Source organism: Brienomyrus brachyistius, chromosome 13 (genome assembly GCF_023856365.1).
Source record: "Brienomyrus brachyistius isolate T26 chromosome 13, BBRACH_0.4, whole genome shotgun sequence".
In the NCBI taxonomy this organism is placed as follows: Eukaryota; Metazoa; Chordata; class Actinopteri; order Osteoglossiformes; family Mormyridae; genus Brienomyrus; species Brienomyrus brachyistius.
This window is the reverse complement of record NC_064545.1, coordinates 18,410,754-18,425,769: the sequence shown is the minus strand read 5'-3', so window position 1 is coordinate 18,425,769 and position 15,016 is coordinate 18,410,754. Positions and strand designations below refer to the sequence as shown.

The window sequence follows — 15,016 nt, the reverse complement described above, 5'->3', positions numbered from 1 at the left end:
AGAACATTTACATACACTGTATAGCTCATTTTGGCCCACGGTATACATACATTGGAGAGAGGACATGGGGCAGCGTAGACCGCGTCGCTTGTTTCCGGGGGGAAATATTACCGGGAACACCCGGAAGCATTTGACAGTTTACGAAGCGATATTACACGTCCAACGAAAACAAACCTATCGAAATTCCACGCAGCACTTTTTCTTTGTGCTTAAATAAATACATTTTAAGCGCATAGCTATATCTAGTAAAATCGCAGATCATCGTCGAGTTGACAATGGACCAGACAGGCACTAGGACCTGCTTTCGGTTGTTTTTACTGGCCTGTTTCTTGTTTATTTTTGCAACAGCGCCAGTAACAGATGCTAAGGTACAGTGACAGTTTAAGTGTTTACCGTATATTTTTTATTGTGCTTGTTTTAATCTGCTAATCTTTCTGTAATCACATGGTTATAGATCCTGCCCGCAAAAGCCCATTTAGTTAGCCGCTGGCTTTAGACTAGCTAGCTGCCATTCGCTTTTGTACGCAGACTTACAGTGATTACATCTTTTACGCTATTGTAATGACCTTCTCAGTAAGCTTATGTAGTATGCCCGACTAATTCAATTAGTCTAATATATAGTGACGTTATTTCTTATAAATATGTTGTAAAAAAATATTTTTAATGCGACCTGGCGTGATGCAGTTTTCTTATGTCTTTACAGAATTCTGAAGACATCCGATGTAAATGCATTTGTCCGCCGTACAAAGATGTCCTTGGACAAATCTACAACCAGAATGTCTCTCTGAAGGACTGGTATGTGCTTTTCCTGCATGCTGCTGTTTCTCATTAAAGAAAAATGAAGCGGTCTATGATGTTTTATCGAAGTAATACAATATGTCATCGTTTGATTGGTAGGGCTTAGCCAAGGCCCCTTACGTTTACAGTATCTCATGGCATTATGCTTTTCTTGGCTTTTGAACATAGTAGGAGGGCATGTGTGTGCGCTGCTCACGCTGCATGCATTGTGTTCCCGCAGTAATTGCTTGCATGTGGTGGAGCCCATGCCGGTGGCGGGGAAAGATGTGGAGGCCTATTGTTTGAGATGCGAGTGCAAGTATGAGGAAAGGAGTTCTGGCACGATTAAAGTAAGCATCCACCGTTCTGCCTTTTGGTGCCCGGTCACTGCTGCAGTGTGCCTCTGTATTTTGAAACCCTTTATTGTCCTGCCTGTGTTCTGGTTGTTGGCATCTTTGTATTTAACAAAGTTGGGCTTTTTAATTGTGATTATGCTGAGAGAGACCACTTTTATCCAAAACTAACTTTGCGAAAGTGTTCGTCCAAAACTGCTTTGCCCTGGACCTTGATCTAATTTGTATGTCTAAAGGACAAATTCCCTCCTTATGGAGTTTTTAATATTTTGTTTTTAACCCTTATTACTTAACAAAAACTACCAACATTTCCTTTTAAGATGCAATACGTATAGTTAAATACAGGATGAGTACTGATCTTGACGGAGTTAAAGTATTTTAGAAATTCCTACATAAAACGACTTACTGAAGCGATGAGTTCCTGTCCAGTCCACCCCCCAGAAATGACCCACCCCCTCTTCTCTGTTCCAGGTCACCATCATCATTTACCTGTCCGTCCTGGGTCTGCTGCTCCTCTATATGGTGTATCTGACCCTGCTGGAGCCGGTTCTGAAGAGGCGGCTCTTTGGGCACTCGCAGCTCATTCAGAGCGACGACGATGCTGGGGTATGTACTGGGGACGATGTGCAGAGAGCTTTCGCATGCCGCCCGGGTTGCGTGTGTTCTGTGTTTCTGTTACAAATATGAGAGGGCATACTCTGTCTTTCATTTGGTGGTACAAGCTGATACATAAGATACGTAAAGAAATGTGGATCGAGCAGAGAGGGCTTAGTTATCCGACGATATTCTTACGACTGCGAACAAATGGAAACGCAGAGTCTGGTGGCTCAAACGAAGCACTACTGACACGTCCACTGTTCCCAGGACCAGCAGCCCTTCGCCAACGCCCACGATGTGCTGTCCCGCTCCCGGGCACGACCCAACGTGCTGAACAAGGTGGAGCACGCGCAGCAGCGCTGGAGGAGACAAGTACAGGAGCAGCGCAAGTCCGTCTTCGACCGGCACGTGGTGCTCAGCTAGGCTACGCCGGCTGGATGGACAGAGGGAGGGGAATTGCTGCAACACAGTGTCCCATGCCCTCTTGTCCCCCCCCCACCCTACTTTCTTTTTGTCATGTGAATGCAAATGATGATGGAAACAGCTGGGTCTTTCTAAATTGCATGTAGGAAAAGTGATTGATTTATGCGTAAAATCCGTTCAGTACCGTGGGTGAAGAACTGTTAAAAAGAACATACAATAGGTTACAATAGATTTTGCTTAGTTTTCCTGCCATATGTTGAGTTAAATGTCTGTCCGTTCTCTACAAGCAAGAAGGTATCGAGGGGATAAAACAGATTTTCAGATTTGTGAAACTCAATGCACTAATTAATACTGTTGACTGGGGTTCGAAATAACTGAAACATTTTGTTCAGTTGCACTTTATTTTACAAAAAACAAAACTGCAGACTCCTTTTTCTTTATTATTGCCCCTAGCTGGATTTGCAAGCTTTCCATAGAAGTCTGCTTATGCCACTGAAATTATGACTGGAGAAACGTATAATGCGTCTGTTTTTCTGAGTTTCTTTAAAATCTGTGTTTTTATGAAATATGTTACCTAATGTAAAACCTTGATTAAATGTGGAGTATTAAAATGCAGACGCTGCCATTTTGATGATTACTAAATATTGCATGTTTACTCGTCTCAGAAGTGAAGCTTTATTTTCTCTATGTGGTGCAATGAAATACATGGAACTAGTTTTTATGGAGGAGTGTTTAGAGATCCCTGAGCCCCTTTTGAGTGCCGCACTACATCCTGTCTGTCTTCACTTACGTCCAGATGGAGGGTCAGCAAACTACCGCTAAAGAAACATTTAGAAACATTATTCAGACATTTAGTTTAACAGCAGTATACCCCCCTCGATTTAGTTATTTGTTGAACCTATGCAATTATTTAACAGTATTAAGTGCTGCATCTAGCAGCCTACAGACCATTTCGGTTTTTATGTGCATGATTTTTTTATACGAATCTTTAAATGTTAATCTTGGGTTATAATTTTGTGTTATGTAAAATATGTACCTACCCACAATCCCATCTGCCATAACTGCATATTCAGTACAGGATTACACTGAGTCTTAAGCCTGATCCAAGGAGGCGTAAGGCCTGAGGCAGGGAAATGTGGCTATAACGATTCCAATTTTCATTCCGAACACTCCAGATGGGATGCTAGAATGATCCAATAATCCACTGACTAGTACAGTTTGCATTACGAAGTATTTCAACTGTTTATTTATGCATTATACGTACACAGGCGTGTGTGTATATATAAAATTACAGCTGAGCCCTTATGTGACACTGATTATGCTCCCTGTGTCACTTCCGGTGGATGTTTTTTCCCCTACATGGTATATCTGTATTTTAAGTTTTTATTTTATTCTTCAAACGTGTCTTTTTAACCATGAATGGTAATTATTAGTTGTTAGCAGTGTGACTCGGTGTGAGCTGGGCCATAGGCTGTGTGGGGGTGTTGGGCCCACTGCACGCGCTGCAGACTGGAGAAATGCAGGCCTCTGTGTTGCCAGGGCAACCACCATAAACAGTAAAACAAAAGCTCCCATTGCATTCGGTGGAGACGGACGTTCAGCAGATTTTAAATCCCAGGGGAGACCACACTGGTAAGTAATTATTAATCATTATTACCTGCAGTATGGTTTCACTGTCTTGTATTTAATCTCGTCAAAAAACATAACATGTTAAAAGAGGACGATACTTTGCTGGATAATGTCATTTTTCATTTGTTACTTCTGCCTTTAAACAAACAGGGATGGATAAATCATTCAATGTAGGCTGTCTTATTTTATTGCAGTGTTAGGGAGCCATACAGGGAGAAGATGCCTGTTAGTGCACAATCACTCTCGTGCCATAGTGCCCTGCCTTTGTTAATGGGGCTGAGGCAGAACGTCACCTTCGCCATCGACACCTCAGAGGGCATGTACTCCGTGCTGCGCGCAGCCAAAGACCTCCTCGTTCAGACGCTGGCGGCCAAGGCAACACTCCGGGACTCTCTCTTCAACCTCATTGGCTACTCGCACAAGGTGAGTTAGGCTTTTTTGACTCTAACACTAGGTCGCTAGGACAGTCTCTGTCCTAGGACAGTCTAAGTCCTAGCTATGTCCAAGCTTAATCAACTAACTCTAACTACAGAAAATGTGTGCCATCAGTGCTGGCAATCCCTGGTCTTATGGACGTGCACGGTCTGTGGGTTCCCCCTTCTCGCCAGGTGACAAAGTGGCGTAGCCATATGGTCACCTGTTGTCCTGACTTGGCCTGTGAGGCACAGGGCTGGATCCATGCCCTATGCTGTACCCCGGGCAGGAATCTTCTGGCTGCTCTGTCGGAAGCCTTAGCTGACCCTGCCTGCCAGGTAGTCCACCTACTGACCAACGGCTTGCCGGATAACCCTCAGGAGCTTTTGCGAGAAGTTCCTCGCATGGTGAAAACTCGTCGGGTGCACATCTTTTATCTGTCCGATAAGGGCTTTCCAGACCGCAGGACACGGGAGTATCTGCAGTGTCTCTCTCTCTCCACCGGGGGGGGTTGTCATGTCCTCTCCCTCTGCTCTTCAGGTGCTGTAGAGGTAAGAGCATGTCGACCGCAGCATTTGGGATGAGTTTTAAGTACATCCATGTGTCAGATCAGATCGGATTTAACGTTATTGTCAAGTACAATGCCAATGAAATGTCTGTGTCAGCCTTCATGTATTGGTATGGTTGATAGGTAAGGCATCTGTACTTGAAAGAATGCTGTCCCACAATGTCGAGAGCCACTGATGTTAAGTACTGCAGTGCAGCTGGCGCTCATAACACCCCCCCGTCCTGGGAGCCACACGTGTGTCTGTCTCACCTTCCCCGCAGGTAGGTCCCATCCCATTATTTCCAGAGCCTTAGAGATATGCATAATTTTAAGTCATTCTGTACGGTGGCCCTGAAAGCCCAAAATACATCAGCATCACGTGGTCTTTTTGCTTTTCCTTCTTCAAAGCCCTAGCTTTGCTTAATTTAAAAAAAGAATAACATCTCAATTAAAGGAGGAGCCGTTTGCTGTTATATTTCATCGCTTGCCGGAAAAAAGTCACACTTAAGGTGTCCAGTTTTTATCTATGAACCGAACGCATTTTTTCACTCTTCATCTATTGGGTGACTGTGCGACTGATTAAACTTCAGATGTTTCCCTGAACTTTGGCATTTGGGTAACAAATGAGTGACGTATCTAATCACCCCAATCAGGAGCATCAGAGATAACTCGGGTAACTCTGTGGTATTTTCCCGTTTTCAGGTGGACATCCCCGGTTTCTACTTGTCACATGTATTCCTGTGACCTGCAGAGGCGCTGCCTGAGCAGCCCAGAGTTAGCGACAGGGAGTCGTGTGCTAGCGCAGAGAGAGCTGGACGGATTTTACTACCTGGGCACGATAAAAGACATAGTACAGGTGAAGCCAGATGTTGTTTATAGCGAAAGATCTGTATGATGCTTAATAGATCCATAGGATGTTTTAGCTGTTTGTCTGGAGATACAGAACATTCTATAAATGGTGTGGGGATACGTGAACTTTGTGGGGGATGGAGGACTGAGCAGATATCTCTGTGATGTTACGGCCCACAGGGCAGAAGAGGCGTGTTCTTGGTTGAGTTTGACAGGCCGACATGCAAGGGAGCCCCGTGCGAGAGCCTGTCCCTACAGCATGCCAGTCTGACTAACATTGTCCCTCACGTGGAGGCGCACCAGCACTGCCTACGCCCCGGGGACAAGGTGCTGGCCCCCAGCGATGAGCAGCTCAGCCGATATGAACCGGGCAGCGTACTCCTTGGGGAGGAGCTCAGGAACCCGCTTGGTGGTAAGATTTGGGCTAAATTTCGCTTATGGCAGGTCTGTGGCCAAAAATAAATTTGATTTTGCTGACTGGGGGGGGGGGGGGGGGAAGGTCTCTGTCGGTGGAATGACCACCTGTATCTACCCATAGTAATGCCCCCTCTCCCCCCACGTGAAAATCTTGTGCCTGTCCATCAGATTTGTTCAGACACCGACATTGACACATACAATTCCAAAGACTTCTTGCTATAGTTCTATAAGTGATGCACTTATAACTGATATTTTTGCATCGCAGAGGTAACTCTGCCTGACCGAGCACATCGGCTACTTATTGAAATAATTATGAGGAAACTTTTTTTTGCATCAAATAGGGAAATGATAGCATTCTTATTGTGTAAACATTTAACATAAAGCACAAAGCAATTCTTAAATAAAGATTTAACGCAAAGCAGTTTTTATGAGTAGGTTTTTCAGGGGCTGTTGTAGTACAGAAATAATCACGGATTGTAGGTAATGAGTAATGGCAGTGTGTTTTGAGTGCTTTGATTTAAAGCCCAAAGTTTTCTCGAAGATCAGATAAAGGTCCTATAATGGAACCAGAGATTAAGTGCTCTATAGCAGGAAAGGAAGAGTAGTTTTTGGGAGAGTCCCAATATTGTGGTTCTAACTCATCTCCACCAGCGAGAAATATGAATAGTCTCCAGGTGTTGTTCTGGAACGGACGGCAAGCCATGGTACCAGGGGATCTGGCAGTGTGGATTTCGCCTTCCCTGTACGAGCGGATTGTGAGAGAACTGCAGTGGTCCCCGCCAGGAATCCCAAGAAGGTGTTTCCCGGGACAGTGCCGCCATGGTGACATGTGTCACCCACCCTGGCCGTCTCACAACTTTAGCTGCAGCCCGGGTTGCCCCTTTCCTGCTTCCCCGTTCAGCTGCCCATGCAGGCAGTGGAGGCCTCTTCCCTTGTCCACGTGTCATGTGATCAGCCTCAGAGATGAACGAGACGAAATGCCCTGGGAGGACCTGGAGAGGAAGGTGGACTTCCAACTGAAGGAGCTTCAGGAGGAGAGGAAAATTCCTTCCTCCTTCTATTCACACTCATCTGGGGGCAACAGTGAAGCTTCAGATGGAGCTTTAAAGTCTTCTGGAGTGGAGATGGTGAGCCAGGCAACCAACACTGACCTGTGTCTCCCGCAAAAGCCAAGTTCAGCATCACCAGGACGACCTCAGTGGAAGTACTGGAGAAGAAGTCAGACTGAACCCCAGCGCAAACTGTCCAGTGTCCCTGTGCACAGTAAGTATCCTGCATTAGCTGTTAACCTAAAATGTCAGATCGAGGACAGTTAATTTCAGCAGAATTTTCTCATACCTCAGGCAAAACAACACAATTTCAGCGCTGAAAGTAAAAACATTTTATTTGTTAACATACATTTAATAATATTGCAATCTAGTTTAACAACCATTCTCCATATTGTCAATCATCAAACTAAAGATTCATCGCTATATTATAATTATCTAGTACAGACTCACATAAATAGTTGCAGTAGTAAAAGAAATTACAGAAGTGAAACCAGCTGCAGTGGGATTGTGCATCATCGAGGCTCAAGTCCACTGACGTGCAAGCTGAGTTTTTGTAGTTCTGCAATTTATTGACTACGCTATTTATTTTTCCCAGGTAGCCTGAGGAAGAAAACTTTCAATGCAAATCGAAAGTCCGAGAATGGAACGGAGAGCTCGACCAATCACAGCTCGCTTTTTCAACCAGTCCCAGTTTCTGGTCGAACAAGAACCACGGTAAAGGATGCGATAGGTCAGAGTGACATCGCAGAGTGCGGCTTCAGCTAGCCCGCACTGCTGAAACTGTTTGTGTTGGACAATGGTGAGATCTAATCAGCTGACTGAAACTGGCAAACGTGATTGTGCTGCTATTACCAGATGTTTCTGCATCGCATTTAAGGTTTCAGTCTTTCAGTCACGATTGTTTTTCAAATTATGTACAAGGCTTTTTGAATGAATAAACATGTCAGAAGTCAGTAAGGTAATAAGGTTTTGAAATGTTATTGTAATGGGTGGGTTTAATGTGCTCATTCAGGGATTAATACAATAAATTTCACATATCTTTTGTAAACATGTCTGCCTTTTGTATATTAATATCTGCTAGATATTAGGCTTCTATTTAATATTATCCAGACCAATGAATAAAATGTTTCTCTTGCGGCTCCAATAAGATGGACAGTTGGTGTTTTTCTGCCTCCCCATCAATCACCTACAAGGGCAAATCTTTCTTGATCCAAGATACACAAATGCATTGTGGATGTAATTTGCGAGACTTGTTATTCTAAAGTTGGGATTTTTGGAAAACCACATTCCATTTCATTATGTTATGGATATGTAAAACAGTAAAACTCTAGTGAGTAGTCAAGTTAGTAAGGGCTATTACATCTGTTCTTATTAAATTTTACGTTAAAATAAGAAAGTAAGCTTTGAGTTTTCTGGCATACCATCGCATTTAATTCATAAACAGGCAGATAGGCATGAAATAAATTTATAGGATTAAGTTGAATTGAACTTAAAATAATGACGACATTATTTCTACCTACTGTAAGATCAGTCAACGTGGAACCAATATGCATGTGCCCAAATCCAGATGTTTCCCTAACAACCAATGTTCACAATTGTATTTTTGTTATGAGAGATGTCTGCCCGTTTCACAGTGTTAAGATGACCCTGATCTATCCCAGACAAATGATCTCCTACTAATATATATATGATTTTAGTGTACTTCAGATTCAGTCTGGCACTTCAGATGTAATATGTTACCTTAGATTGGTGTTTAATTACGCCTAAAGGCTTAGAAAGATCTGTGCCAGTATGGTCTCCTTCTGGAAAATGGTGTTCTGCCATTTTTTTGCTGACTTGAAAGAATTTGCCTCTAGAGCAAAAATCTTTTGTTATATTTGTCAGTTTTTGCTTTCAAAAAATCCTACTTATAGATTTGAATGGACATTTAAAAGGGGTAGCAAGCTAGAAACTGCTACCTATAGTTTTTGGTGTGGCATTATAATCTTGGAACATTAACTTTCTTTTATCAGTAAACTCAACTCTTTTTGACTCATAAGACATGGACATGGGGACATGGTGGTGCAGTGGTTAGCATTGTTGCCTCACACCTTTGGGACCTGGGTTCGAGTCTCCGCCTGGGTCATATGTGTGTGGAGTTTGCATGTTCTCCCCATGTCATTGTGAGGTTTCCTCTGGGTACTCCAGTTTCCTTCCTCAGTCCAAAAACATGCTGAGGCTAATTGGAGTTGCTGAATTGCCCATAAGTGTCCTACGATGGGCTGACCCCCCCATCCTGGGTTGTTCCCTGCCTCGTGCCCATTGCTTCCGGGATAGGCTCTGGACCCCCGCGACCCAGTAGGATAAGCGGTTAGGAAAATGGATGGATGAACACGCAGACCTCGCTTTCAAAACATGTTGTAATGTTTTGTGTCGAACAAATATAGTTCCAGGTGAAACAACAGGTTTACATTTCTGTTTAAATGAAATATGTATATTATACAAATTTTTATAATCTAAAACAAAGACCACAATGTATATTAGTCTCAACAAATAGGTGTACCGTCGAGTTTAATGGTAAAAATCTGGAACTTGGAGTCCGTAAGAATACAAACATTATAACAATCACCTCGATTTGTTTAATGCACGTAATAATCACAAATTCCAACAGAATATGAATAACGTTTAATATAATCCACGTTAAAACTAACATACAAGCCCCCGCTTCTGCAAAACACGCAAGAGGAGCAATCTCCAGTTCGAGCTACCACAACTCGGAACAAACATGGCTGCCTCCATGAATACGATGCTGTGTGTTGTTGCTTTATATTTTAGCAGTTTTGGAGTAAGATTATTATTTCCGAGAGACAAACAAACAAGAAACAGGAACTAGTCAAACCATATTAAAAGCTTTTAAAAATATTTTAGTACATTCCTAGCGATTTTCTCTTTTTTTTCGAGAGGCAAACAAACTACAAACAAACCAAAAACACTAACAAGTCTGGTAAAAATCTGATATTGCATGCTAGGATACTGTTTACGGTCACGATACGGTATTCTCTAAATCGAACAGGTGCAATTACATTTATAATTGTTAATATATTTAACAAAATAAACATTTTTAAAGATTTGTAAAATAGAAGTACTGTTGAGTGTGTAGGCTACCATGATGAAATTACGTCACTGGGGCAACTCGGACAAGAAAATGAGGGAACTTCGTGCAGTGTTTTTTCCCGTTACTCTTGTCTTTCCGGGGGGTATAATGAGGAAAATTCATCCCAATTGTTGTTATTAGATTAGGACACAGCCATACATAGCTAAACCTGGAAAAAGAAAAAAATTCCAATTGGAAAAGATATGTAAGACGTGATTATGTATTTGTTTACATTTATTTTAGTTAGCTTCCAGTGGGTTTTTTTGGAATTTTTTATTCTAATATTCTAATTTTCACTCTTCAGCAGTCAGTAATATAAATTGACTCGTTTCGAGAAAGTGATAACTCGTGATTTTTTTATAGAAACGTACTTATTCAAACAGTCCCCTATAAAAACGAAAAGCGAAAAGACTCGGATATCGTTCTGCAGTTCCACATAACGTTCCCAGAGCAGCCGTCATCGCTTCCTGTTCTTTTCCCCTTTTCGCTCTTTTTTCTTTCTTTCGTTCTTTTTTTTTTTTTTTGCATTTCGCTATGCTAACATTGTAGCCTGCGCTGCTGAGGCAAACCTTCCACAGATGCAGGACACAACGCTTCGCTTCACCATGGCTTTATGAAAAGTGCTGTACAAAGAACACATTACGAACTCCTAAGAGGTAAGGCACCTATTCCGTGTTACTCTTTTCATAATAAAATGTATCTAAATTACAACCGTGGGTAAGTCTGGTGAAATAATTCCATGTATATGATATTTTCTAAAGTTTTAAACAGCCTATGCTTTAATTAGCGAATGCGATCACTAAACGAATTTGGTTTATCATGTAAAGTATCTGGACGGGAAGAAAGCATTAATCCATACTATTATAAGAGAACAATTAAATTTGTATATCTGTTGTCTCTAGTCTTTGTTCAACCGTTATGTGTTTCATCTGGCACAAACGGCAGTGCTACTGGATACTTTGCTTGAAATAACAATGATGTAAAATATTCCTTATATGAATATGAGGTATTTACAGTGGGACCCTCTCCAATTATGCATATTATCAGACACCACTTCGCTTTTAAACACTTAGAACGAGGTACCCAGCGGCGTTGGTACAGCGGTAATGCATTAGGTACGCTTACCAGGGGGCGCCATTTAACCTAATATGAGCCTACATTTGTCCAAGTTCAAGAAGAAAATTTTTTTATTAGGAATTGTGGTTAGAGATCTGTACGTGAAGATTCTGCATAAAGTCAAAGCAGAGAGGAGTAAGTCCATCTGTTCCCCGTCTTGTGTGCAGTCTTTATTTCTGTCAGATTAACGACCCTACGAGGCCCCCACTATTCGCTCTCTTGCCCAAAGAGTCCGATTATTTTTGAAAGTCTCCCTTTGAGATTTTCAATGGCAGCCTGATTGTTTTTCAGATATGCGCTGGGTGAATATTGGTCTGCGGTTTACTGCGCAACAGTGTCGTTTATGAAATTCTCCGTGCGATTATTATTTTATTCGATATTATTATTAACGCAATTGTTTCATAACGCTCGGACACGTCGCACAAAGCAGCACCCGCAGGTCAAGACATTCACAATGTCCTTCCCCCTTCAGCGGTGCAAATGACAAGCCATGATAGCAGTTTATGAGCATATGGAAGTAATCTAATTTCAGAGGAAATAGCCAGGCTTCTGGCCGCTGTTTCCTTATTTATTGCCACTGTCAAGTGTCAACAGTAATAGTATTTAAAAAACTTACTCTCAGTCCTCTTTATCCTGGTACTGCTTAATAATAAATAATAATAATAATAACAATAATAATAATAATAATAATAATAATAATAATAATAATAATGGTACAATTGTAAAAACATAAGAGTATGCTGGGGGATGGATGATTTTTTTTTCTGTTGCCATGGTGATACTGCACAGTTCCCAAATGGTTATATAGTTCCCTCTGCTTGAGACCTGCTCTGTGGGTCAAGGGAAATGATTGCACTCCATATGGACTGCTGTGGTTCTTCAAGTATTATCTGTAATTATAGGTTTACACCCAGGTCCCTTTCCCAGCAACTGTGTTTTGTTTAATTCTCCGATTACATCTTTCAAAGTTGCTTGCGGGGTTGGTCTTCCACCTATTTGCTTGGTGTTGCATTTCCTGATTTTATGCATGCTGTCCTTACATTTCAGTATGACAGGGAGTGTCGCCAGTGTAGTATGTGTGGGCTGTATAATGCTCAGGTACTTTTATCTGTAAGTGTTCTGATGGCATTTTGTCCCCCTGCAAGCAAAAACCCACGAGAGCAGAGTATTAGCTCCAACAATGTAGTCCAGTGCTTGTGCGGTTTCTCTGCATAGAACTGTGGGACGAACACCAGAAAACGCAATCGACCAAGGAATATGGGAACAGTTTTTGTCCTTTGAATGACTTCAGCAGGTGTTCATTGTGGACTGAGATGGTCCTTCGGGACGTTTGTCTTGAAGTGGATTTACAATGTGAAATGAAGACGTACTAGACGCCGCGATCGTATTTTATTCAAATCAGCGTAAGCCTATTTGTAAATAAAGCCCTATTTCTATCAAACTTTTCCTTAAAATGTATTTATGGTATGAAATTCTTTATTTATCTATGTGGAGCATCGCAGTTCTATCCGGGGAAGCAATATGGCAAATAGCCATGCCGTTAAACGAATATTGAGGAAGATTTGGAAGCAGAGCCTGGAAAGTATTGGGATGGATTCCAGACATATCAAGTTAGCCTTTAGCTGCCCATCAACAAAAGAGCTGCCTTTGTTTCCATGCTACGGCAGTGCAGCTGTTGACAAACATCATCAAGCCGCCTTATCACTAGACCTAGTGGTAACACCTCGGGAGAGGTCTTTAAAATGTTGGTGCGGTCTGCCTCGTGGCAGCCAGACAGCTGACTTCCCTGTCTGTGATCCTGAGGTCTGTATGGGGCCTGATTTCTTTGTCCTCAAACGGACAGGGCTCTGTAGGCCACACGCCAAGGTATGCGGCATTGTGCTGCGTGGCTCACAGAGGGGAATTTTCTGATCCCACTTCTCTCATTTCTACGCCTATCTTTTATTTTTCCTGTGTGAGGTGTGGTCCATCTGGATCTGGTTTTAGCAGCTGCTTTCTTAAATTATCTTAAATCAGTTTGACCAAGCTAAGGTCATACAATAAATGTATAATGTGAGGTAAACAATGAAGCATAACTAAGTGGCCCAACCATGGTGCATCTTGGCACAACCCCCCAGGAAAGAGAAGCCATGTATTTGGACTGTAATGCTTCGGCGTTGACCTGGTTGGGAACTTAATAAAAAGAAGCTGGGATGGAAGAGCTGTCAGACTCTGACACAGACTCCAGAATGCCTGTACTATCCCTTGTAATCCCCAGCTCAGCACTCCAGCATGTCAAAGCCAAGCTGTGGATTGGATGGAGATGGTTACTCCAAGAACTTAGGCAGGAATATGTAATTCACCTTAAAAATGCCTAACTGAATTATTAAATTATCTATGACATGTAATCACATTTGCAAACAAATTGTTGTTCTGTGCTTCTTTTGTTGTCTTGTTTCTTTTGTGTAACCTAAATCGAAATCACCTCTGCCTGCCTCTTACAGAGCCCCCCAGGAAAGTACTGCTTCAAGGTAAACGATGGGTCCTCCTTTGCGGCCCTCTCAATTATGACTCGCCATACCGATTGGAAAATGGTGTGCATAGCTTTGAGATAGCCCAAACTTTAGCAACAAAACGACCCACAAATATTTGCATCCTGATGTTCCTAACAGGTTTCCGGCAATGGGACATATGTAGTCTATCTTCGTCCAGTAAGCTTACTTAACGCAAGGGAAGATCCAGGGTGGGAAGGTACAAGGTGTCTATCTGTCTATCTGTCCGTCTGTCCATCCATCCATCTATTTATAGTTGGATTGGTTTTTGATTTCCCCATATACGACTTGGAATTACTGTTTATCTCATTGCTTAGACTTCCTCCCCTAGCTTTTGTTCAGTCTGTAAACATTGGCTGATATTTTGCTTATCCCCGAATGAAGTCTCATTTGAACCTTCAAACTCCCATCACCTCAACGGCGTTTTCTGCCCAAATTCAGTGCTAATCGGCCTGGATTTTGAAGGCCCAACTTGACCTCATCACCTGGAGCTGAAATGGGTTTGGATCATTGTGAGCCACATGTCTAAAGGGTAGCAGTTTGGTCTCATAGAAAGCCACAGATTTAAGCTGTTCTAATTAACATCCCTCTAGTGAGTATGAGTTTCCAAACAGTGTCTCTCCGCCACCATCAGACCTGGTTCTCTGTGCGGAAGCTGCATTTAAATTAAATACAGAATTTCAAAGCAGACATATTTATAAAATTTGCTATTAAAACAAAAGGATCCTGAACACTCTTAGTACAGGAACCAACTTGGATAATTACACTTTTATCTACCTGTACTCTCTATAAAAGCAATGAAATGTGATTTATTACACAAGTGAAACAATCATGTATATTTATTGTTGCATTTGTGCATCGAATGCATGGAAAGTACCCCAGGTTCATTAGCTCTCCAGAACTTGGACTACAAACAGATGTCTTGACTTCCATTCCTGTTAAAAATCCTATACGCATATACTTCATACGTTCCAAAAAGCAGATATTCCTCAGTATTCTTATAGGTTTCTGACAAAATGTGAAATGACTGACAGCACGCTCATTCTTTCTTTTCAGCCCCTTCTCTCTCTGTCGTGAGGCTAACTTCCCTCAGACTCCGTCAATTAGTTACAGATGTATGGTCCATTCCAGAGAAACTTGCTTGGCTTATAATCACACTCTGATGTCCACTCTGTCCATCT

The 15,016-nt window shown here is 42.1% G+C and overlaps 3 protein-coding genes across 4 annotated transcripts in view; all 3 read left to right on the top strand.

The window, feature by feature from the left end:
* Positions 1-96: 96 nt before the first annotated feature.
* Positions 97-2,765, top strand: LOC125705905 (transmembrane protein 9B-like). 2 transcript variants are annotated; one of them, XM_048972248.1, is made up of 5 exons: positions 97-368; positions 704-795; positions 1,019-1,127; positions 1,602-1,736; positions 1,995-2,765. In XM_048972248.1, the coding sequence occupies exons 1-5, from the start codon at positions 276-278 to the stop codon at positions 2,148-2,150; spliced, it is 585 nt and encodes a 194-aa protein (XP_048828205.1). In that variant the 5' UTR covers positions 97-275; the 3' UTR covers positions 2,151-2,765. The 2 variants fall into 2 exon arrangements, with proteins under 2 accessions (XP_048828205.1, XP_048828206.1); XM_048972249.1 differs by lacking the exon at positions 97-368 and adding an exon at positions 457-573.
* A 130-nt stretch (positions 2,766-2,895) lies between these two features.
* Positions 2,896-8,209, top strand: c13h11orf16 (chromosome 13 C11orf16 homolog). Its single transcript, XM_048972244.1, has 8 exons — positions 2,896-3,782; positions 3,974-4,202; positions 4,388-4,744; positions 4,885-5,021; positions 5,443-5,596; positions 5,770-6,001; positions 6,658-7,269; positions 7,651-8,209. Exons 2-8 carry the CDS (start codon positions 3,999-4,001, stop codon positions 7,818-7,820), a joined length of 1,866 nt encoding a protein of 621 aa, XP_048828201.1. The 5' UTR covers positions 2,896-3,782; positions 3,974-3,998; the 3' UTR covers positions 7,821-8,209.
* A 2,488-nt stretch (positions 8,210-10,697) lies between these two features.
* LOC125705856 (DENN domain-containing protein 2B-like) overlaps positions 10,698-15,016 on the top strand; it is a 48,490-nt gene continuing 44,171 nt past the window's right edge. Inside the window, exon 1 of the mRNA XM_048972143.1 lies at positions 10,698-10,844. The gene's annotated coding sequence lies outside the window, so the exon portion shown is untranslated. The remainder of the gene's footprint in view (positions 10,845-15,016) is intronic.

Excerpts from the sequence above, each read along its gene's own strand:
- LOC125705905 (XM_048972248.1), top strand. The coding sequence starts at position 276 with ATGGACCAGACAGGCACTAGGACCTGCTTTCGGTTGTTTTTACTGGCC. Across the intron at positions 1,128-1,601 it reads GGAGTTCTGGCACGATTAAA|GTCACCATCATCATTTACCT; the intron begins GTAAGCATCCAC and ends TCTCTGTTCCAG. Across the intron at positions 1,737-1,994 it reads AGAGCGACGACGATGCTGGG|GACCAGCAGCCCTTCGCCAA; the intron begins GTATGTACTGGG and ends CACTGTTCCCAG.
- c13h11orf16 (XM_048972244.1), top strand. The coding sequence starts at position 3,999 with ATGCCTGTTAGTGCACAATCACTCTCGTGCCATAGTGCCCTGCCTTTG. Across the intron at positions 5,022-5,442 it reads CTGTCTCACCTTCCCCGCAG|GTGGACATCCCCGGTTTCTA; the intron begins GTAGGTCCCATC and ends TCCCGTTTTCAG. Across the intron at positions 5,597-5,769 it reads CGATAAAAGACATAGTACAG|GGCAGAAGAGGCGTGTTCTT; the intron begins GTGAAGCCAGAT and ends TACGGCCCACAG.